The sequence below is a fragment of the Aedes albopictus genome, chromosome 3 (assembly GCF_035046485.1).
Source record: "Aedes albopictus strain Foshan chromosome 3, AalbF5, whole genome shotgun sequence".
NCBI classification, from domain to species: domain Eukaryota; kingdom Metazoa; phylum Arthropoda; class Insecta; order Diptera; family Culicidae; genus Aedes; species Aedes albopictus.
Genome location: NC_085138.1, coordinates 412,190,577 through 412,216,494, shown reverse-complemented (window position 1 = coordinate 412,216,494; position 25,918 = coordinate 412,190,577). Strand labels below are relative to the sequence as shown.

The window sequence follows — 25,918 nt, the reverse complement described above, 5'->3', positions numbered from 1 at the left end:
TGATATCTATAGTACATTCTTCCAACACAGTCTTTTCGAACATATGTCGCATGTTGCTTTAATCCTTTTTTGAAGGCTCACGCGCCTTGGGAATAAAGGAGCCAATTTCATTTGAAATAAATTTTTCATTTTAGGGGATTTTTCTACTATACTATGTTAGTTTTTAGGAACCGTCAAACTCGCCGTTTGGTCGAGATTAGAGAGAAAAATGTTTTTTTTTTTGAAGGGATGGGATTATGGGGCTTTCCGTTGATATTTAGCTAACCACAACCAGTAACGATGCAAACAAACAGAGAAGAAAAAAACGGTTGACAATCAAAACGGCAAGAGGGAGGTCGCTAGACTTTTCATCAATGGTTACTAATTTGTGTAGTCACAAAAAGTAATGCAACGCCGTTTTCGTGATGCATTTTACATTTTTTTTTCAATAAAAACATAAGCTTCAAAATATGTTTGTCGTCATAAAAGTAAATTATACGGTGATTAATGGGATAAAGAAGGAATGCCAACCATCTCTTCTGGATCTTCAAGTTTTTAAAGTTGTGTGATTTCATAAACCTTTTTATACATCATAGTGGTAATTTATAAGATATGTCAAAAACGTTAAAGCATTTAAAAAGTATGCTGTCACCACAAAACTAAATAAAATATCACTTTTTATACTGATCCACCAGAATACCTGCCCTTTGTTTACGTAGTTTTCGGTAGAGCTGAGAAGTGGGCTTTGTTCCAGTAGGGGCGTTACACCAAGAAGGATAATGAAAATATATACACAATATAATATCATTTTATCATGGTTACAGATTGTTGGTTAAATCTATATATATAAAAATGACTTTGTAGTCCCTTTGAGGCAACAAAAGTCACGAACGGCTGAACCGATCAGAATGAATCTTGCATGGTTAGATTTGTATTCATGGTGACTGTGTTTATATGTAAAAAAAAATTAGGAAAATGAACCAAAAATGTAAGAAAATAGACAAAATGCTGATTTTTTATGATCTGGGAAGGAAATCAGCACGATCGAATTGAAACCAATCTAGAGTGCGGTGCTATTTTGGGCTCAACAGTTGTCAAATCACCACAAATCGGCAAGACAAAGTTTGCCGGGACCGCTAGTATTTGATAAAACCAAACTTATTTATCCGCTTATGAATGTCTTTAAAATTTCCGTAACGGGACACCATTTCTGCGTACCCATTGTAACGCCTAAGATAACGCGTCGATCAAGGTAACCCATATGTTGGAAGAAAGGTCTCCACGAGTACTAAGAGAATCCTGAAAATTATTTTTCTAAAGTTCGTAATAAATTCGTTATTACAACAAATATGCCATTTTCGTAACGGGACACCATTAAATTGCGGCTATTGCAAAAAGTGCTTAAAACATATCAAAACCCGTTTTTATGAAAAGTTTACTTTCGGTGTATAAAATATACATTATTATACTACATTAACTAAAAATAGGTGTAATGTTTGCGAACTTTAGCCTGCAAGCAGGCATATTTGACAATCATCAATAAAAAATTTCATTTTTCTTACATAAAATGCTATTTCTTCACCTAGCTGTTTAAATACGTTACCAGTCAAATTTTAAGTAAAACAATTGGTTTTCCTATGATTGAATCTACCCTTTTTCATATGCTGGAAAGTTTGGGGCAAAACAATCACTTTGAAATTTCAAACCCTTGGCGTAGAAGTGCGTGGAATGTGTCTCATGCTTCTTCAATACTATACATCATATCTCGCGTTTAGTATCGTACGAGCGTATCTTCAATGATTTCTCTTCATCGATTTTCTCTTTCTTAAATAACTTGGCCGGAAAATAATTTTCGGTTGTTTTTTATTTATTGTTGCTAATGCTAGACTTAGCCGACCTCCACCGGACTTCAAAGACAGTCCTTTCTTTTTGGATGAAGAGAAATCGATCATTGCAGATATCTAAACGCGAGTTGAAGTATCAATCTGTATCCCCGTTATAATCACTAAAAATGTACCTATGTAAAATGAATAAATCGTCATTGCATTTTTCAAAGTAACAAAGGAAAAACATTTCGATTTTCAACGCTTACAAATGCAGGAAGCTTCAGAACTAATCCGTAAAATTTATTCGCAAGATGGCTTCCGATCTCAATTTGTCACTGTCAGTGCGTGTTACTCGAACTCTGACAATTTAAAATCGAAACCGGTTCCATACTGTTTTCAATCCCTCTCATCTAAACTAAACAAACATGGGACGCGTTTCGCGTATCAAGTACGTTGCAGCAGCGACATTACCTTACTTATGCAATGACAAATGTGCGCGTCTCGTCCACGACGGTACAAGAGTGTGTCAAAAGCTACGATTGCGGATTAAACTATCGAAGCAGAAGTACCCTCTCAAAACTCTTTTCCATTCGAAACAGCATAAAAAAGTATCCAGCCTTGCTTCCGTCCTACCATCATTATTTCCACAACCATTCAAACGCCATTTAGGCAGATGCAGTTTTCCCGTTTCCCTTCCTCGCAGAAGAAACAACAAAAAAATCTGACTGACATCCATTTTCTAGCAATTTATTACCATCACACCTCTCCGGCAATCCGGGAATCAAGCGGAACGAAAATGGTTCCCCGATCCCGAACAAACTGACGACGCACAGCACACACAATATACGAAAGCTGTTAGAAGTGAATCAATGCAGAGATACAGCTGCCACTGACTGGCTCACCTTTATAGGTTTACACATTCGATTGCCATTGAGCCCATCTCCCGGTTACCGGCGAGGCTCAATTTCGAGGTTGTATAATCGATTGTCCGCAGCAAAGCGACAGCGGAAGACATCAGGAAGTCATAAATCTTCCGTCCCATTTTGGGATGCAATTGCACCGCCGCTTTTTGTTGGTTAATTTTCGTGTAATTGGTCATTGCTTGATTCTGTGAGGGTCACGCCGCCTACTTTTGAGTTTCACACACTCAATCGATTCCAAAGGTGACCGCATCAGGTTCCGATCCGACGCAGCTGCTGTCAAACTGACAGTTGGTACGTTGGGACGCTCGACTCATGCCATGGTACCGACAGTGAGCCACTGCATTGTTAGTGTCATAATTTGAATACAATTCAGTTCCCTTTGGGTTGATTTCGATTCTCCGTTACGGCATCGTTGTTTCAACAACTGCTGTTTGTGTTGTGTTTTGCAACCTAATCCCCTTGTATGTAGTACGTTACCCAAAGGAAAATAAACATACCTACATGGAAACAGTTTGTCGGAGCAGATTTCGACACTCCATTGAGAGGCGAGCGAGCGTGATAAAACCATCAATAACAGGAATGGAATTTATGTTTTTGGTAATGGATCTCCCTCGTCGCTTTTCCGCTTGCAATCTTCTATTACATATCAACAAATCGGCTGAAGAAAAAGAAAAACGAGGGGTGATAATCAGATTTTTCCAGATCGTTTTTCTTGCCTTGAGGAATGGGATTTTCACACTCGCATTATGTCCTTATAAAGTATATTCAATTGACAGCTGCTGGTTCAACTGAAATGAATACTAATGAGCTTCCAGATCCACTTGGTTTCACACCATATTACTTCGTTTTATCGCCATTTGACAGCATGCTAAAAAATGGTGTCAGGCCATTCGGCCGAATGGTCATTAGGCCGAATGGTCATTAGGCCGAATGGTCATCAGGCCGAATGGTCATTGGGTCTTCTTCTTGCCGTTACGTCCCCACTGAGACAAAGCCTGCTTCTCAGCTTATTAACTGAGAGCTTCCTCTGCAAATGACCATTTTGCATGTGTGTATCGTGTGACAGGCACGAAGATACTTTATTGATGCTGAATCTACTGATATTTTACCCATGAATTTTTCCTTCTTTTAAATATAGGCTGTTCTTTCTAGTATCATTGCTGAAATAGTTTTTGGCGCTGAAACTGCTGATATTCAATTCATAAAATTTTCCTTCTTTAAAACATAGGCTATTCTTTCTAGTTCCATTGTTAAACTAGTTTTTGTCAAAAATTGTTGGAAAAGGTAAAAACAACGGCTAACTTTCAATTCGTCCTGATGACCATTCGGCCTAATGACCATTCGGCCTAATGGCCTTCGGCCTAATGACCTTCGGCCTAATGACCCAGCATCCTAAAAAATAACTACCTCATTTGACATTTAAGTCAAAATCAATGGAAAGGCAGGAATGTTAGTTTGACAACCGTTACGATAGGAGACCGTGGATTTCACAGCACCTCCACAGTTGTTGAACTTTATGCAACTATTTTACATTATTCATTCAGTTGCTTAATCAAGTGGTTCAGAATAGTTATTTATGTAACGAGTTGCAAAATGTTGATTTTTACAGCACGAGTCGTACATTTATCCAACGAGGCTTGCCGAGTTGGATAAATACGAAGAGTGCTGAAAAAATCAAGTTTTGCAACGAGTTCCATACAAAAATTTATGCAATGATTTTTTCATTATACAACGCATTTGAGTTGCATAATGTTCATAATGCAACTCAAATGAGTTGCATAATGAACATTATGCAACTATTTTTCATTATGCAACTCATTTCAGTTGCATAATGAACCAGTACGGTAAAGTAAGTCATTATGATACTGAAATAAGTAGTATAAAATAGAAATTATAATACTGAATTGCATAAAAATAGTCCTTTTGCATTTCCCAATTATTATTATATTGGGCATTTTACTCCACAGGAAAGTGTGGCGGTATGGCCTACTTTTCCTTGTGGGTGAAAGTGTTGTACAATGTAGCACATTATGCAACAGAAAAGTTTTGCATGGTGATGCTCATTATGAAACACTTCTCTGTCCCTAAAAATGATTCCTAAAAATGGAATTTTCTTCGAAAATTCTTGCAAAAGTTAACTACCTAGAAAGAGAGAAAGTTCCTGCAGAAATCTCCCTAAGAGTTTCTTCAGAAATTGATGCAGCATTTCCTTCGGGAATTCATTTACAAGTTTCTTCAGAGGTTCCTGAAAGAGTTCCATCAGGTTTTTCTGTAAGAGTTGCTTCATGAATTCATCTGGAAGCTCTTTCAGGAATTCCTGTAGAAATTTGAGAAATTCTTCCAGGAGTTTTTTTTAGGTATAGCTGCATAACTTCTGTCAGAAATTCCTACTAGTGTTTCTTTTGCAATCCCTTCTGATATTTCCATGAGAGTCCACAGAAGTGTCCCAAGAAGTTTCATCAGAAATTTCTAGAGGAATTCACTGTGGAATTTCCAGAGCAACTCTTGGAGCAATTGCTCGACGAACTCCAAGAGAAATTCCTCTAAAAATCTGGAAAATTCTTGTAAGAACAAGGGGCGGAATTTACGGAGATAATCCTTAAGGAATCATTGAAAAACTATGTAGAAGAATTCCTGAAGGAGTAAAGGAGCGACTCCTAGTTTAACTGCTGAAGGAATCTACAGAGGAATACTGTGAAGAGATCAACTTCTTAAAGGTTTATTTTTGCAAATTGCACCAAACTTTCTATCAGAAATCGCTTGAAATTTTTCTTCGAAATTTCTTTCAATGGTACTCCTTAGATATAAAGGATCCCTCTAAGAGTTTCTTCGGAAATTGATGCAGCATTTTCTTTGGAAATCCATTTACAAGTTTCTTCAGAGCATCCTGAAAGAGCTCCATCAGAAATTCCTGTAAGAGTTGCTTCATGAATTCTTCTGGAAGCACTTTCACGAATTCCTGTAGAAATTTGAGAACTTCCTCCAAGAGTTTTTTTTTCGGGTATTGCTGCAGAATTTCTATCAGGAATTCCTGCTAGAGTTTCTTGAGCAATCCCTTCTGATATTTCCATAAAAGTCCGATCAGAAGTTACCCAAGAAGATCCTTCTGAAATTTCTAGAGGAAACTTCCAGAGCAACTCCTGGAGCAATTGCTCGAAGAACTTCTAGAGGAAATTCTGCAGAAACCCATGGAAGATTTTTTGTAGGAATTTGGAGAGGAATTCCCGAAGAAAGCCCTTAAGGAAATATTGGTGAACTTTGTAGAATAATTCCTGAAGGAGTTTCCCTAGCAACTTCTGCAGAGGGAATTTCTATTGACAATCTTGGTAGAATTTCCGGAAAAACGTATTGAATAATTCCTAGTAATTTCTGAATGAACATCTTGAGAACCTGGAGGAATCCCTTTAAAGAAAATACGGGTGAAAAACTGTTTGAGAAGCTCCCGGAGATTCTCTTGAATAAATTGAAGTATAAGCGAATTCCTTTTTGAGTAGTTTGGGACATTTCTTCTCTCCTACACGAGTTTCCTAAAAAAATGTCTCTAGGATCTCTTCAAAGTATTCCTCCGGAAATTCCTTCAGAAGTAAAACTAGGAGTTACTCATGGAGATATATTAGGAACATCTGACTTTTTTTTTTACAAATTAATTCAAGTACACCTAAACCTTGATTTACGTCCACTATTGGCTTAGCGAAAAAAAATTCTACCGACAAAATAATGATCAAAATACACATTTTTATATTTTTGGACACTTCTCCTAATCACGAAGATGTTTTAAAAAATATAAAACTGTTGAGTTTGCTCATTGTCTTAGCGGTAGATTTTTTTGTCGCTCAGCCAAGCATGGAGGTAAAAAAAGGACAAGGTGTATTTCATTACAAATTCCAAAAAGATTCATCCGAAAAATCTTTCAAGAGTTCCCTTAGGAATTTTCTTTCTTTCTAGGAAGTTCCAGCAGGAATCCCCATAAAAGTTTCTTCAGAAATTCTTTCAGAAATTGATGCAGTTTACAAGATTTTTCATGATTTCCTGAAAGAGTTCTTTCAAACCTGTTTTTCAAATTCTGGAAGCTCTTACAATAAATCCTGTAGAAAACCTCCAGTAATTGCGTTTCCGTATTTCCTTCAAACATTCGCCAGCAAAGAGTTCCTCCAGAAATTGTTCCACTAATTGCTCCAAAAGTTCCTGCAGTAATTTCTCCCAGAAGTTTTTCTAAAAAAAATCCATGGATCCTCTTCAGAACTTCCTGCAGTAATCAATGTATGGAAGTCTCATGGAATTCATGCTGATTTTTCTTCATGAGTTCCATTCGCAATTCTTCTAAGCATTCCTTTATGTATCACGCTTCTGTCAGGCATTCTTTCTAGAGTTTCTCGAGCAATTCTTTCCAAAATTCCCATAAGTACGTACAGAAATTTCTCAAGAAGTTCCTACACAGTTTTTTTCTAAGAGTTCTTATCTTCGATGGATTTGAGCTTGCTTGAGCTTGATTGACCGCCCGTAGATGCTACTCCAGTATCGCCAGACCAGCTACACTCACACAAGGAACCAATGAGATATCTGCCGGGGACTAGCAGGCATCTTCAGTGTGTGAGCGTTGGTGATCTTCTATTTTTAAGCGACAATGGCGCCTGTCACGTCAGGTTGCAGGTCAAATTGGGGAAGGGTAAGGAATTGATGATTGCAATCGTTTGTATCCACATCTGACCGAATATACCTCTGCGCCAGAACAAATTCATGCGGATGTTGGAGTGTTGGTGGGGGAATTGGTTGGCAGAAGGTTCACACATTGGTGTGTGGATACCAGGGTAAGGTGATAGAATTGTGTGTTTTTACTATTTTGAAGATGTGCGGCACAGTTCGCTTGATTGCATAACTTGTAGGCGTTTTCCAATAGGATTGAAACACTGTGCTGTGAAAGTTTGGAAGGAAGGGAAACGGCTTTTTCAACCCGTTTCTGTTCTAGCGATGGCTATGAACAAGTGAATATACATGAGTTGTATATGTAGAGAGCAGAGAGAAAGTATATAGAAAGATACAAAGTAGGAGGAAAGGGACGGGTCAGGGGTTGAACCCAGGACCTTCTGCATATAAATCAGAAGCGGTAGCCACTAGACCACCAAGCCCGTCTTTCTTATCTTCGATGGATTTTTGCAAAAAGTCCCAGAGGAATTCCACCAGAAGTTTCTTAAAAATTATGTTGAGGGAGGAATTCCAAGTGTTTCTCTAAGATTTTCTTCCGCATTCCAAGAGTTCCTTTTAAGGTTACTTTAGAGATTCCACTAGGAGTACCCTCAAATTTCTCTTGAAGTTTCTTCAGAAATTTGTCTATGTCTTTCTCCAAGAACTCTTCTAGACCACTAGCGTGCGCAGCTTTCTCTTTTTCTCGCTCATTCTCTTTGATAAACATAAGAAAAAGCGAGATAAAGAGGGAGCAAGTGCCCTCTCTTTAATTTTTCTCTTTCTCGTGTTTGTTTACGTGAGTGAGTGAGAAAAAAGAAAAAGCTGCGCTCGCTAGAGTTCTTAACGCTCCTTTAAAAAATCTTTCAGTGTTCCGTTGGGAATTCATTAAGAAGATCGTTTTTTAGGAGCTACCTCGGGAGTTCCTTTCTCAGTGTTTCTCATTCGAATCCTTCTTAATTTTTCCGAAAATTATCTTGAATGATTGTTTGGAAAAACTTCCGTAGGATTCGCTGTAAGAATATCTAGAGGAACTCTTGGAGGAATTTCTAAAAAAAACTTCTGGAGCAATTGTTAAAAGAATTCCTAGAAGAATTCCTGTAGTTCTTTATGACATAATTTATATAAAATAGAATTTATGATACCGCATTGCATAATAACTATTATTATTAATATCACTTCCATTTTATACAGGGTGACAATGGGTATTATCGGCAGGTTTGTTCACTTCGTCATGGAAGGTTTTTGTCAGCCCAATTGCCTAAAACTTGGCCATATAATTCAGCTTAGTTGGGAAGGATTTGAGACCAACTCTGAGTTCAATAGGTTTCAAAAAACCCCCAAAGACGAAGAGAACAAAACGGCCGAGAATAGGTAATTTCCCCCAAATAATATTTATTAAACGTGTTTCCCGAGTTTTTCTGATACATTTCCGGTTTTCAACCTACAGTTACTAATCGAAATCAATTATACAGGGTGTTAGGTTCGTCAGTGCAAACTTTTTAAAGGAGAGGACCATAAATGGTGAAAAAAATTGTTCTACGCATATGGTCAAATCTCAACCGTTGCGTAGTTATGTTTTTGATTATTATCGCCTTAACTGGCTATAACTTGAAAATGGTCAAATTTATCGCAGTTTTTTTACCCTTATTTGAAAGATTATTGAATTTTCTACCAAATGGCATCTTTAAATCGATTGTTTTAGTTTTTTTCCCTCATCTGTAGAGCCTTTCAACCACTGCGTCCATTATTTAGGAATATTGTGGTATGACCCATATTTAATTTGGTGCTAGTCAAGTATCCTGTCACAATTGAGCTGTGATGGACAATGGTTGATGTAACACCTGACCCCAACTAGGCACAACTCGTTTTATAAAGTTTATTACCCTGTTGGGATTACTTCTCCAAATTTCCAAGGGCTCTAGAAACCCTTTACCAAATATCGCCAATCTGTGATGGTACAGCACTCCGCAGTTGCAGAGTAAATGCTCGGCAGTTTCATGTTCCGTTTGACAGAAACGACACTCGGAGGATTGGATTTTTCCAATCTTACTTAGATGATATTTACTCGGGCAGTGGCCAGTCATCAGACCAGTAATTACCCTGAGATCTCTTTTGTTTAGATTCAGTATGGACCTGGCTTTTTCTGCACTGGGTTTTATGGACCTTTTTGCTTGCTTGGATGTATCCGTGGCATTCCAATTGTTTTAGTTATGTAACTAAGTTTTCTAGAGCAAACAGCTCAAAAATAGGGTGTTTTAATTGTTTTTGTCAATTATCTTTGAAAATGTGCAATAAATCAAAATGCTTTCTTAGACAAAGTTGTGGCCCCTGTTTCACTCTACAATTCGTTCTTTGATCGCATTTCTCTGAATTCGTTCTAAACATCGCATTTCAGATCATAAATTTGGAACTGTCAAGGTAAGCACTTTTTGCGCACTGTGCCACACATTTAAATCGAAATGGCAAGAAAACAATAAAAGCTAGTAGTTTGGTGTCAAAGAACGAATTGTAGAGTGAAACAGGGGCCACAACTTTGCCTAAGAAAGCATTTTAATTTACTACGCATTATTTCAAAGATAATTGACAAAAACAAATTAAAACAAACTACTTTTGAGCTATTTGCTTTAGAAAACTTAGTTATTTAACTAAACCAATCGATTCAAAGATGCCATTTGATAGAAAATTCAATAATCTTTTGAATAAGGATAAAAAACTGAGATAAGTTTGACCATTTTCAAGTTATAGCCAGTTAAGGCAATAATAATCAAAAACATGGAAGTTCAATAACTACGTAACAGTTGAGATTTGACCATATGCGTAGAACAATTTTTTTCTCCATTTATGATCCTCTATCACCCTTTAAAAAGTTTGCACTCAGGAACCTAACACCCTGTATAGCCAAGAAACAGAGATAGCTTTATAACAGCTTCGTAAGCTGAAGTTTGCTTAAGAATTGTTTATACAACTCTTATACAGCCAAAATGTTTGTTGGCTACTCACCATTCAGGGTATTACAGGTTTCATACAACCAAGGTCGTGCCGCCGCCGGAAACAGCGGATGGTGGGGATGATGCGGGTGATAGGCAGGCAGCGTGGTAAACCGGGCATGCAAATCTTCCGCCAGTGCAGACCGCAAGCTAGCTTTACCGTCAAGGAGCATTTCCGGCGAAGATAGCTGCTGATCGCCACCACCAGTAGCAGCCCTGGTAGGGCCCGATCGTCCCTGATGGCGCCGGCCACCGTTCGTCGCCGCCGTCAGCTGACTGTGACTGCTGCTTTCATCGTCACTGTTGCCGGGTGTTACGTTGCCATGGTTACTGTCGGTGTCCGTGGTTGCCCGGCTGCTGAGATTGTGGTGGTGCCGGTGGATTTCATCGTTGGTATTTTCGTCGTGATCCGACGCGGTGGACAATTTCGGCCGGTTATCCTTGTGGCCAAGAATGTCACTGATGTGGAAACCGGACCCGTGGGTGTGGGTTGTGGTCCGCTGCGATTGCGGCAGTTTGATGTTGTCCAAGAACCTGTCGAAAAGAAAAAAAGAAGGAAAAAAAAGGCGTAGGTGAAAACGAATTCGAATCGAAATTCCATCGGTTTCGAAGTTTCTGATCGGTCGGTGCGTGCATCTGACAGCCGAGGGGCGATTCGATGGATTAGATTAACGTCAATCAATTTGGGTTCACGATTAAACAATCTACGGGCCGGCCCGAATCCGTGGCCGGAGTGAACCGAAGATACAAAAGTTTTTCCTCTGCCCCCATTTTCATCGGATTACAACGTGATTTAGGTTGTACAGTTTTTACCTTCTTTTTTCCACCGTTCAACCCGAAGGCTTAATTCTATCCTTGGAATAGTTTCGTTTCCCTCGCGTCGGATAAAAGTTTTATTATTTATTTTCCCCTTGATTCGTTCGGTCCCCGGCCACACCTTCTCCCAATTCCGCTGGAAATCCTCCAGCTTCATACCGGGACCAGAATGCTTTGTTCGGCTGTCATCGCTGACTGGTCCATGGCGATGGCGTGATTCGGAAGGTGGGTGGGATTAGGGTTTCCATTGCTGGCTGAGGAAGGTGTGAGCAGCTCTCATAAACAGAAGCTCCCGATCGTCAGCCAGAACAAGCCGGATGAAAGAGAAAAAAGTGAAAAGATTTCAATAAAAGAGTTGACAGGGTGCCTAAGCTTGTGACATAATGTTTTAATTAGTTTTTGATCAGATTTTGTTTTGTGGTTGACGAAAGCCAGTCAGAATGCGCTATATTGTAGTCAAAATCAATTTTTACAACTTGTTAGATGATTAACTATTATCCTGGAAAATTTGCTGATCAAATATGTTAGCCCCAAGTTAGAAAGAGTCCCCAAAATCCAGAGCCTACTATATTGTCACAATTTGTTCCCTTCAACCGGCAAAAATCAGCCTACTGATCCGGGATAATGCTAATGAGTATCACAAATACTCGCCCTATCTGTTCCCAAAATCGCAATCTCTCTCTCTCTCTCTCTCGATAAGATTATCTCGCAAGAACGCACATCCGTTCGCAATCTTCTCAAAACTAGGAAAACCCACACTCCCTCTCACGGACATCGTTATTCCCTTAACAAGCATTTCGCCAGAAAAAAAATCCCAAGGTGTGAAAGTCTCCGATGTTGTTTTAATATTAGCATAATCTTCACCCGCTAATCGACACACACAAGAGACCGGGAGATATTGATAGTTTTCCTACGGCCGGATCCGGATTCCGGAGGCTAATGCCATCATTTTAACCCGACTTACTGGCTGACTAGGTGACTGTAGTGGAACGCAAATCAGTTAACATAACATTTGGAGAGCGAGTCCTTTTGGAGATAATGTAGGCACAGGCAAACACGTTCGAAGAGGATTTCTTGCGACTGCTGCCTGAAGTTACCTTGAAACCGCACGAAAACGACAACGGAGAAAGCACCGGGCAAAAGCGATCGACAAAAAGGCCGGAATTTCCCATAGTTCCTTTTTTAACACCTCTACCACAATGGGCGACAGTGAGTTGATATCATATTCGTACATGACTGTATATTCAAAATACCAATTGGCTTACCAAGCCAAGTGGAAATTACAACGTTTGATTGCTTTGGCATTCTGGCACACAACAGAAACACGTGTTTGATGAACAAATTGAGATTTGAATTGCGAAAAGAAACACACGTGCTCTTGCACGTGCTACGGTGAGAATCAAACCCACGACTCCCAAATCGCAAGACGGGCGCTTCTTTCCTCTAAGCTACGGAGCCACTTCACCATCTCCGTCCCCTGAAGGCACAGAACTGAACTCGATTCCACTATAATGCACATGGTTTGTTTCTTTTCACAATTCAAATCTCACTGTTGTGTGCAATGTGCATCAGATCATCATGGGAATCATCCAGGAATTCTTTTCGGGATTCTTCCATGAACTTCATTCCTAGTGAGATTTCACCAATGATTGTTCTTGGGATTTCCACAGGAGTTACTTATGCTATTCTTCCAGGGATATATTCAGAATCCCTCTGGGATTCTCCAGCAGTTTCTTCTGAGATTCCTTGAAAAAATCTAGTATTTTATCAATAGTTATTTTTGAGATTCATGCAGAAACTTTTTACATAATTTCTTCCAGTACTTCTCTGGAAATTCTTTCCGATGATCCTCCAGGAGTTCTTTCTGAGAATCCTCTACAATTTACTTCAGAAATTTCCTTACCACTACCATCTGAGATTACTCCTGTTCCTTTGGAATGTCTTCAAAACTTGTCTATTGGAGGAATTCCTTGAGAAAAAGTATAATTTTATACAACCTGTATAACTTTATAAAGAACGGATGGAAGAATTCCATTCCGGAATCTTGAAATTATTCTATAATGAATTCTAAGTAAAACTTGTGAAGCAATTCTGTAACTAACTCGTGGAGTATCAGTAACATCTGAGAGAATTCCAGAATAAACTTCTGTAGGAATCCCAGAAGTAACTCTTGATAAACCCCCGGAAAAAATATGTAGTTGTACTATAAGGAATGTGAAATAAAGAGCTCCAAGAGAAATCTCAGAATGCGAAGATTAAAATTTTTGAAAAATCTTAAAATATACAAAGGAACTTTCTGACGAATCCCGTAAGGAACTCCTGATAAAATTCTTAAAACAACTAAGGGATACTCAGAAGGAACTTCTAGAGGATTCCTGAAACTTCTGCAGGAATCTTGGAATGATTTCCCAACAAACATTTGTGTTGTACAAGAGTGGAAAAAAACACCTCTTAAGCAAACTTTAGCTTAAGAAACTAATATTCAGCTAATTTCAGCTAGTTCTGTTACTTGGGTTGCTAGAGGAATCGTAGAGGAATCGTATTGAGGGCCCATATAGCCGAGGCGGTAAACGCACGGGTATTCAGCATGACCATGCTGAGGGTGACGGGTTCGATTCCCGGTCGGTCCAGGATCTTTTCGTAAAGGAAATTTCCTTGACTTCCTTGGGCATAGAGTATCTTCGTGCCTGCCACACGATATACACATGCAAAATGTTCATTGGCAGAGGAAGCTCTCAGATAATAACTGTGGAAGTGCTCATAGAACACTAAGCTGAGAAGCAGGCTTTGTCCCAGTGAGGACGTTACGCCAAGAAGAGGAGGAGATGAGGAATCGTAGAAGAAATTTCTGAAAGAATCCCGTGAGGAGTTCTTGGAGAAATTCCAGATATTTTAAACTTTTTGGGGAATCCTAGTGGGAATAAGTTTAGGAATCTTAGAAGATTCCTAGAGCTCCTAAACGAATTCCAGTGAGAACTTATGAAAGAATCAAGTATAAACCCATAAAAGAGCTCCCTGAAGAGACCTAGAAGGAACTCGTGATAGAATCAAGGAATAAATTTCTAGTAAAAAACACGGAACGAATTGTTCGAGTAATCCGAGAAAAAATTCCTGAACGAATACGGGATAGCTGGAACCGCTTTTAGAATCTCATAAGAAATGTTTGGAAGAACCACAAAGGGCATTTTTGAATAAAAATACTGAACTTTTAAAGAATTTTGGAAGAATATCATAGGATAGTTATCCCAGAAGGAACTCTTGGACCAAAATTTTTATGATAATCTCAGAAGAAACTTCTAGAGGAATCGTAGAGGCAATTTGTGAAAGAATCTCGGAAGGAATCCCTGATGGAGGAGCCTCAGAGCTGCTGAAGGAATCCTTAGAAGAAATTCCTTGAAAGATCCAGAAAGGAATCTCTGAAAGAATGCAATCATTATAATCGAGCAAAACTTTACTAGCTCTCCTTGCGCCATGCTGCCTTTCCTGGATGAACTTCGGCCAATAAAAGTGCATCGTACAAGGATTTTTTAACTGGTGATGAGAACTCTACACACCTAGAAAGTATCATGTAGTTTTAGGTGTCCTGAACCTGACATATTCGAGCATCTACAAAGACATAAATTTAGAGGTCAAAACATGTAAATTTACGTCTACCAGGACACCCCAAAATAAAATTTTGTTTTATCTTAGCGTCTAGCAATTGCTAGAACCGATTCGATAGAATACAATTTTCGAAGAATCTCAGAAGGAACAAAGGAACATTCTTAATTTTAAGGAAAATCATTAAAACAACTAAAGGATACTCAGAAGGAACTTCTGGAGGGTTCCTGAAACTTCTATAGGAATCTTGGAATGAATTGCTAGAAGAATCGTAGAAGAAATCTCTGAAGGAATCCCGTGAGGAGTTCTTGGAGAAATTCCAGACATTTAGAGCTTTTGGGGGAATCCTAGTGGGAACACGTTTAGGAATCTTAGAAGATTCCTAGAGCTCCTGAACGAATTCCAGAGAGAACTTATGAAAGAATCATGAATAAACCCCTGAAATAGCTTCTTGAAGAGACCTAGAAGGCAGTATGTGCAAGAGTGTGCAGTTTTAATATGAAAATGAGCTGCACTGTGCACATTTTCAGTGCGGAACACCATCCCTGATAGAAGGAACTCCTGGAGGAATCGAAGAATGAATTTCTAGAAAAAAAAAACAAAAACGAAACGAAGTTATCCAGGAGTAATCCGACAAGAAATTCCTGGACGAATATCGGAAGGTATTTCTGAAGGAATCCCAGGTAGAACCTCCTTAGGAGGAGACTTGAAGCTGCTGAAGGAATCCTAGAGGAAAATCCTTGAAAAATCCAGAATTTATCGAACAATACCTAATTGAGCAAAACTTTGCTAGCTCTCCTTGACCAAGACTCGACATTGTAGAGCTCTTTCAATAATCTAAAATTTAATTATAGGGGAGACTGAGGAGACTTGATCCCTGGGGAGACTTGTTCCCCCCATATTTTTTCGGAATCAAAAACATTTTTCTTCTAGCATAATTTTTCCAAAACTACTCCTGGACAAACGACTATGTTTTGGCTACAAGTGATTTCGATTGTACATTGCATTATTTTTTAACGGCTGATGGTTTGTTTTCAGTCCTTCAGAAATCTTTTAGGCGAGTCCGAAAAATCTCAATAACTTTGTGAAAATTGAACCAAATCGTGTCAAAATTTCACAGCACATAATTTAAATAAAGTACTTTCAAACTTATTTATCCAAATAAGGCTGTTGTTAACATATTTTAATTAATTCGGCTTAGTATACACAACAGTGACATGGGGAGACTTGATCCCTCGAGGATTACACACACATTATACATGTGAAAAATAAAATTCTATTCGGAAGCCTCTATTTACTTAGAATTCTAGTCTATTCAACGATAAAATGTGTCAGATATTTACAACTTTAGTACAAACCAAGAAAAGGGGGATCAAGTCTCCCCATTTTGAAAATACGGCATATCCTTAAAAATTTAAGGAAATCCTACAATTTCAAACACCCCATGTTCATCGAAAACACAAGAAAACTCGAAAAAAAAATGAAAAGGAAGACTCTGGAATTATTTTCCCTTTAAATAAACCATGTGCTCAAAGGGGGATCAAGTGTCACCCATTTTTGAAAAATACATCATAAGACATGCCTCCATAAAAACACAGATTTGAAAACTTTAACAGTAATTTAAAGGCATTCTGTTGTGTATTAACTTGCAATAGATGTTTACCTGCCATTTTGAACGGAAATCGGATCTAGTTTTGTGTTTTTTCTTAAAGTTTCAGGTAAATTAAGAAAAAGGGATCAATTCTCCCCAGTCTCCCCTATTAGTGAAACTACAAACTAGAAAGAAATACTGAAAACTACTTTTGACGTAGGTATTAGAACGTTTACACTTCATTTCATTCGGTTTAGCTAACATAAAACATTTTCTTGCACGCAAAATTGTAAGCAAGTTTCATACTGCAGACAACCTGTGATTGTACAATCGGATGTAGAATTGTGTTGAAAGCGATGGAGGTCATTTTGTTACAGCGAACTCGATGGTGGAGATCCAGCGATACTCTTTTTCGATATAATCTCAGTGAAAGCTAGGAGCACAGACAAACAGACGTAACACTCTTCAAAACAGCTTGGCACATGCATTTAACGATCAATTCAAATTTCATTTGATTTGCGCGATCGTTCCACCAGATGCGCTAGTGTCCGATCGCTTTGACGTTTGCCAGTGTACACGTTGCTGAATGATGCAAACGAAAATAACAGGTGATTTGTGTAGTAGTGTGCGTGTTAGCAAACGTCAAATCGAAATCCATCATGGCCAACAGTGTATCGCGCGGTTATACCAACAGGTGACAGTATGCTCATAAAAAAGACAACGGGCAAAACATCTTGATGAATTTCCTCTAAGAGTTACGTCTGTTTGTCTGTGCTAGGAGTGAAAGGGGATTTGCACGATGTTGATTGGATTGATGTTGCACTGGTAAAGTTGTATATAATCGATACTTACATATCAAAATGATTTCAGGACAGAAAATGTGCAAAGTGAGGTTAGATCAGGTGCTTGCAGTACCCTATGCAATAGGGCACTGCATACGGTGGTTGCTACGATAAATTTTTCTAAGTCTTAGACGTTTCGTGGCCTTGTTGTTTACAGTTTGGACTTAACCCTTGAGCGATCTAACGGAAGGTCAAAAAATCGTCAGCTATCCGACTTGCCAGCTTTTCATGGGTGGATTGATCTAATTCAAAATGTGAAGTACGCGAGCGTGGGGAAGTGTGGTGTTTTATGATTTGATGACGGCATGGTGGCACCTAACCAGGAAGTCCTTCTGGTATCCACAGCAGTTCCATCTATTGAGGTATCCCTTCAAAGAAATCCTTCGCGGTTTCTCCACAAATTTGTTTCAAGAGTTCCTTCCTACTGAGATTCCCAGGGTGTGCTTGATGAGATTCTTCAAGAGTTTGTTCAGGATTCCTTCAGAAGTTCGTATTGGGATTTTGCAGGAGTTCCTTCTGAGCTTCGTAACCGTTTCGAGACGGAGCGCAAAAAATGAAATCTCCATACAAATTGCTCAACTTTGGCTCTCCAGAACTCTTAGACTTCCTAACAAAACAACAATTATTGTTCCTCATTTGGAAGAACTACTATTTGTTTTTCGAATTCTAGCTCTGACTACCTACCCTGATAAAAAAAGATCATAGAAATACAACAGAATGTATTGTTACAACACGCTCAAATGAATGGTAGTTACCATTAATTCAAAAGTTTAAACCAATAGAGTAACAACAGACCCTATGGTTTCCACCATAGCATGTATTGTAAATGCCACTTTTACAATAGAAAATGGTGGTTGTTATGCATCTTAACCATAAAAAAATCCAAATTCTCTGGAGCAAATTCAAGTCAACTACCATTCACTTTATGATGTTTTTATTATTGAAATCTCTAGTGCCATTGATTTTATTGTGCACGTATTATAGTTCCAATATAGCATTTCTAGCAGGAAAATACGTACAAAATAAAATTTGTTGTTCAATAGACAAATTTATCATTATTCAATGCTAGTTTATGGTGATATTATTGGAAATTTTATCAGGGTAGGTGAATCGAAAATGAAAAATATGGGACAGATAAAAAAATTCAAATTTTACTCTTTTTGTATACTTTTTGCACAGACAAACAGACGTAACTTTTGGAAGAAATTCATCAAAAATTGTTGCCCGATGTTTTTTTTTCATGAGCACACTGCCACCTGTTGGTAGAACCGCGCGCGACACTGTCGGCCATGATGAATTTTGATTTGACGTTTGTGTAACACGCACACTACTAAACAAAGCGCCTGTAATTTTCGTTTGCATCATTCAGCAACGTATACACTGGCAAACGTCACTAACTAGCACCTCTGGTAGAAGGATCGCGCAAATCAAATGAAATTTGAATTGATCGTTAAATGCATGAGCCAAGTCGTTTTGAATAGTGTTACGTCTGTTTGTCTGTTCTTTTTGTTTAACTTGTTGTGGTTAATCTCACGGGCAACGTGAACAAAAGTTTGTTTGCACACATACAAGTATAAGTAATGGCTGAATTTTTGAAACTATTTACATCACATAAACAAAGACTAAACAAACGAAGAAAATATGCAAAACTGTTATCGTTCAACAGCTGGTTTGTCACGAAAGGGTTAAAGAGTTTCCGTCTGATATTCCTTCAAGCACTCTTGCTAGGATTTCTCGAGGAAGTTCTCCCGGGATTCTCCCAGAGATCCTTTCTAGGATTTCTTAAGGAACACATTTTGAGATTACTTCAGGAGTTCCTAGATTCTTTCAAAATTCCTTCCCAAATTTCTCTCCAAAAATAAATTTTGAGATTCCTTCAGGAATTATTTTTGAGATTACCCCAGCATTTTTTCCTGGATCCCTCTTGGAATTCCTTCTGTGTTCTTCAGGGAGCTCCATCTGAGATGCTTTTTGGGAATCCTTCAGAAATTTCCTGTGGGATCTCTTCTGAGATTTTCAAAGAGTTTTTTCTGAGATTCTTTCAGAAACTCCTTCCAGGATTCATTCAAAGATTCCTTCTGGGACTTTGAAAGCTTTCTTTCGGTATCTCTCAATAAATTCCGGGAATCTCTCAGGGATTTCATACGAAATTCTTCCAAATGTTTCTTTTAGAGTTTCTTTAGAAGTTTTGTAAGACTTTCGGAAAGTATTCCAGCAATTTCACCCGGGATTCCTCTAGGAGTTCTTTTGAGGATTGTTCCAGGAATTTTTTCCAAGATTCCTTCAGTAACTGCTTCCAAAACTCCGTCAGGTATTCCTTCCAAGAATTCTATGGAAGATTCCTGCTGCAGTTCCTTCAAGGATTTCTTAAGGGATTCTTCCGAAGATCCTTTCTTTCAGGAATCCTATAAGAACCCGGACGATAACTTCTCCGATATCTTCATCGGATTTCCTTCAAGAACTGCTTCCGAATTTTTCTCAGGAACTACTTCTGGGATTACTTAAAGATATCCTTGCGGGATATCTCCCAGGAACTACTTCCCGAATTCTTCCTGGAATTCCTTCAGAGATTCCCCCGGGAACTTCTTCTGGATTTCTGTCAGGAATCGATACTGGAATTTCTTCTGGAACTCTTTCGTGGATTCCCCAGCGATTTTTTTCTGTGATTCCATTGGGAACTCTTTCCTAGAAATACAGGAAAGAATCTCTGGAAGAATCCTGGGAATACTTCCTAGAGGAATCCCGGCAAAAGCTTTTGATAATATCCCAGACGGAATCTTTTTATGAATCTCAGAAGAAACACCTGGGAAAAACCCCAAAAGCAACTTCTGAAGGAATCCTAAATGAAGTCCAAGAAGAATCTCATGAAGAGCTTCTGGCAATCCCAGAAGAAATTCCTGGAACAAATTTGTGAAGAAACCGCGAAGGATCTCTTCTTGAAAGGTGACTTCCAGTTTATGAATAAAACTAAGTTTACCAATTTTACTTTGCATACAGTTAAAAACCTCACCATCTGAGGTTAAACTCAATGCAAAGGAAATCAAATTGGGTTAGGGATCCATGTATGTACTAACTCTTCGAAGACTGGAAAGTGCAAGTACGCAAGAAACACGCTAGAATCCGCTGACCTGATAAACAGTGTAAACTAGCAGGCTACCGTTGTTAATAAAATTACAATTACAATTATTGAAAACAGAATCCATTATTGGAATGGTATTACTGCTAATGTTAAAACCCGGGTATTAAACTTCTTACTGGGGAGAATTAAGCGGTAAACAAGGGTAATTCTACACTGAAAGACGGCTTGCAGTTGAAATTACTATTCTGCAGGGTCAATTTAAATACACAACACCACTAAATTTGTGCAGACTGAGTTTCATTTTAATTTAACAGATTAATGTTTTCAATTCTACCATGGCAATTGAGTAATGCGACATTCACTACACTAAGGATACGGATAGTGTAACAATAGATCTAAAACTGGTCACAGTGACAGACTCGAAAGGGAATTAAAAAAAAGGATCTCTTGGAAAAATCCCGAATGGAAATCCTGTGGAATCCCAGATGGATCTCCTGGAGGGATGCCACCGTCCCACCGTGCCGCCATCAAGTCATAAATCAGCACACTTTCCAACACACGCGTACATCACATTTTGAATTAGATCATACCACCTACCAAAGTCCGAAAGTCCGAATGTTAAACAACAAAGCCACGTAAACGTAGACGTAGATCATAGCAACCCCCGTATGTAGTGCCCGAGTAAGCAGGCCAGCATAAATTAGTGCAGAGCTGAAAAGTAAACAAGTTGGGCTCGGAACGGAAAAGGTTATGTTTATCATATCACTTAGACTGCGGAATTCTGTTCCTGGAATTTGAAGAACTATTCATATTCCAGTTTTCCAAATAACACTAGTTTACAAAATAAAACGAAAGTCGTGAATTTCTGTCAACGACCACAATTTTTGAAGTACAATTTAGTTCTGATTTCGAAACCGTGCTTCAAAAACTTTGAAGTAGAGCAGTTTTTGAGTTTTAGCTCAATATCGAGTTTTACAACTTTTACAAATATGGAATTTACTAAAATTCAAATATCTTGCGTTTTGTTCAACAAATTTCAATTCTTTTTCCATAAATTAAAAGCTGAATACAATAGCATTCGATCATCTGAACGCAGGTTTTGCGTCAGATTGATAAAATTCAAAATATTGGCGAGTTTTAGGATCTCCTTAAATTTTAGTCAAATTTCCAAATATATATGAAGAAATGTATTTTTTTTCAATAAGAAAAAATCAATATAAAAATTCTTTCTCAACGCTTATTTGACATATCATAGTAGGCGAGCTAGAGTAAAAAAAATCAGCTCAATCGGAGCATTGATTACGGAGAATGAGAAGTGTGAAGTGAGCGACGTTGCTTAAAAATAGAACAAAAATCGATTTCAAATCATCAACCTTGTATGGAAAGTCGAAAAAATTTCCGCTCTACTGTAATTTTTTTCCTTCGCGTTTTCGAAATCAGGGCATTATTCTACACTAAAAATGATCATCAGCTTACCGAGTTCAAAAATGCTGTAAACTAGTGTAATCAATCTCGTATGAATATAAATCGTATGACACTGTAGCAGGATGCTGCATCAACCGAAGGGATACAGTCGCATTGGTTTCAAACAGACCAAACCAGATGAGAGGAAGCAAATTGTTAAAACCTATTAAAAATTCAACTTCCAAAATTCACACCTGTGTTAGTTAGCTATATAGGTGCTTATGAGGTGTGAGCTAAGATCGCTAACCTGCCTCAACGTGTAGTACTTGTCCGTCCGTATATACACTCGGGGAGGGATAATTTATTCCAACCAAAAACAATAAAACAAAATGCAAATGACGCTCCTTCGACTGGGCTTTCTGCAAGATCAGCTGCTGCAAGCCGCCGCACGTACATCTAGTTGTACCCCACGTTGCTGTCTTACCGGGAAATTCCTGGATCGACGATACGCTTTTACTATCGGGAATTCCGGACTGTGCCTATTGTACGATCACGTACGGAGGACCTTAGGCACTTCACGTTTTCTGTTAATTTAGAGTCGGTTTCAGTTTTTGGCTGTAGTCGTCGTCCTCGTCATCGGAGGTAAAAAGAGTGGTAGTAGGTGTCAAAATCCCAATATAGCCGATCAAAATTAGCATAATTTTTCACACCCCGCTTTTGGGACTTCCCCGGTCGGAGCCACTCGAGGGGCGCGCTGGCTGAGGAGGCTGCGACCGAACACGATCCCGATCGCTGCTTAATGGATATTTGAAGTAGGATTTTGAGTTCCCACTTTTCGGGGGCTTATTTATTTGCCGCCTAGCCTCCTAGCTAGGCTTCTAGCGAATTGAGTTGTTTTACAGCTGTGGCACGTTCAATGATCAAGGTAGGCTAGATTCGTTGGTGGTAGCAAGCCGCATGGAATGAAGTGGGTTGTAATCCATCGATACCGATTGCCGTCACATTCGCGTTTGTTTGATGATTGGCACGATCGTGCGATTGCTTTGATAATAAGCCGCTAGCTACTGGGATCTTTCTGAAGTGGGTGTCGTTAATCGCGGGAGTCACATTCGAATCAATGAAACTCCTTGGGACTAGAGTTTGTGGTTAGGGGAAATAACGACTTTGGTAGTATTGTATTCTGGTTATCGTCGTGTTTTTATAGATAGTTAGTTATTTGAATTGCTTTTTTGTATTCATCATTGACGAGATTTTTAGCCCGCGGCTAATTTATATCGGAACACTCGGTTTCACTTCTTTTGAGAAGGAAGAACTCTCATTTTGTGAGTATATCGAGAGTGGAATTCGATCCCAGGTCCTTGGCGTAATAGTCATGTGCATTGACCATCACACCAGATCCACTTCGCCAAAATTGAATTGAATTGAATCGTGGACACTATGTAACAAGCTATGTAATCATGTAATTATAAGATATGGGAAAAAATACCGCTTGGGCATCTAAATCATCAAATGAATTTCTTACCTGTTGATATCTATCTTCTGTATATATCTATATATAAAAAATGGAATGGTGTTTATATGTCACGATTTGCCGTGAGAAAGGTCATCGGATTAGCACAATTCTTTTTCATTTCATTTCTCTACAGAATCGTATGACTAAATAGTTATTTATGTAACGAGTTGCAAAAAGTTGATTTTTTCAGCACGAGTCGTACATTAAATACGAAGAGTGCTGAAAAAACGAGTTTTGCAACGAGTTCCATACAAAATTTTATGCAATGTTTTTTTCATAATGCAACTCATTTGAGTTGTATAATGTTCATAATGCATCTCAAATGAGTTGCATTATGAACATTATACAACTATTTTTTTCATTATGCAACTCATATCAGTTGCATGATGATCCAGTGTGGAAAAATTGACCATTATGATACCAAAATGAGTTGCATAAAACGTAAATTATGATACTGAATTGCATAAAACATAGTAGGCAACAAAACACACAAACGGATGAACCGATCAGCATGACTCTTGCACGGTTTGATTCGTAAGAAAAGTATGAAAATAGTGATGTTACTGTAAGAAAAGTATGAAAATAGTGATGTTACTGATTTTTTATGAACTGGGAAGAAATTCAGCCCGATCAAAATAAATCCAATCTAGAGTGCGGTGCCGTAATGACCTCAGCATTTGCCAAATCAACACATTAACGGCAAGACAAAGTTTGCCGGGACAGCTATAAAAATCTATAACTGTACTGATTATTCAACTTGACAAACTTTGTTGGAATACAACAGTTAAAATAGTAACTTTGCAGCTAATTTCAGAATATTCCTTCCTACCACAACAACATTTGTACAAAATGTACAACGATTCTTGAATATGCTTTCCTATTACGCTCGATTTTCATAATACAGCAAGAAAACGTCACAAGTTTTCGGACATTTTATTCACCAAATCCTTCTCAGACAAATGTATGCAAATTTATTCATGGTTTTTCAGAAACAAGCAGCTCAAATTATATTTGCAAATGTCATTAGCATGACGACGAGTGTTTGACCACCGACCTCTGTGTCCGTCCGTCCATCCAGGCTCGTCTCTGAGAGCCTTTCGTTTCGGGTGTCATAAATCTCCTCTACGCACAGTTTCCGCCTGCTGTATCTCTATGTATGCACTACACTGCTTATAAGTACAAGTGGCGGGTGTTCTCACCTTGATCGGCCCACTATTTGTACCAGTGAAGAGAATTGTCAGACAAAAGAGGCACAAAACAAGCAACAAAGAAGGCGCAGCGATTACTCTTTATCCCAACTGGTAACAGATAATGACATGATCCCGAAAATTTTTGTTGCAGACAAAAAGGAAGCTGAATTTGTTGCGTACTTTTCAACTCGTGAATAATCAATTATTACCAACCGAAAATCGAAATTTTTTGATGATACATCTTCAGCTGCGTTGCAGTGTTTACTGACTCGAAGTTACCGCTCGAAAATCACAATGCAAGGCTTAAAAATCTCTAAACTCGTGCTGCATGATATTTATCCCATTTTTTTCAAGTTGGGACAAACCTATGTCGCATTTGGTAGAATGTCGCAACAAATTCAGGTTGCGACATTGTCGTTATTGTTGCGCGATGGTTGAATTTTGATTCACTGATTTGTACGGTGCATCCTTTGCATTGCATTGGCCAGTGTTCCGATCGGTAGGGCAGGTAAGGTGGATCTGTGTGTGAATGTATGGAAGTTATCAGCTTTCAGCACTTCTGAATGTTCGTGTGTAAAGAAAAGAATATGTGAGAAAGCATATAATCGACATGGAACTCCCACTTTAGCCTCTCGGAAGCAATTTCAACGAGCGTCACATGGAGATAATTTTGGAGCCGCATTTCGGGAAAATTTTAGGGTATGGGAATTTCTAATCTGTTGGTAGAAGTGCAAATGAGGAGTAAAGATTAATTTTCCATTTATATATTTCGAAGGACAAGGATTGCTATTTATAGTAGTTAACAATATTCATGAAGGACTATTTGACGCTGACGAACCTTATTACTGTAAGGTTATCATTGCCATTAGTATATGATTGAGTCACAGACAAACAGACGTTATATTCTACTCATTACCAATCGATCACGTTTTTAAAGATTGGTTCAAACATCCAACAGATGGTCAATTGACCATTCGTGGCACTCGTATCGTTATTACTCTTATTTGACGTTTGTTTACTGTTACAATCTATTAACAGCATGACCAAATACAACAACACTACTGGGCGGTTTGATTATATCATAATGTTCCCAGGGTCGTACGAGAGCGAATGAGGCACGTTATAGACAGGCGCGGAACAGGCAGAACTCAGAGTCTTCCGGATGAAGAAGCGTCAGCAGAAAGACCGAGATCGCGAAGCGATGATGGAGGAGCTGTACCGCGCTTAGGACACATGAAAGTTCTACGAGAAGCTGAACCGCTTGCGCAGAGGGTTTATGCCACAAGCCGACATGTGCCGAGATAATCACGAGAATATTCTCACGAGCGAGCGCGAGGTGGTCGAGGGGCGCCTCAATGGCGACGTTGCAAGCACCGAAGGTGGCGTGGTAACAGATCTAGGAGTATGTGCGCCGGACAAAAGATTCCAGCTCCTAACCTCCAAGAGATTGAAGAGGAAATTAGTCGGTTGAAAAACAACAAAGCC

At 38.7% G+C, this 25,918-nt stretch overlaps 1 protein-coding gene across 1 annotated transcript in view; it reads right to left on the bottom strand.

Annotated features, from left to right (window-relative positions):
• Positions 1-25,918, bottom strand: part of LOC109622241 (homeobox protein vnd) — a 52,059-nt gene that overhangs the window by 15,042 nt on the left and 11,099 nt on the right. The window contains exon 2 of the mRNA XM_029875626.2: positions 10,412-10,932. Coding sequence (XP_029731486.2) covers positions 10,412-10,932 — 521 coding nt within the window. The remainder of the gene's footprint in view (positions 1-10,411; positions 10,933-25,918) is intronic.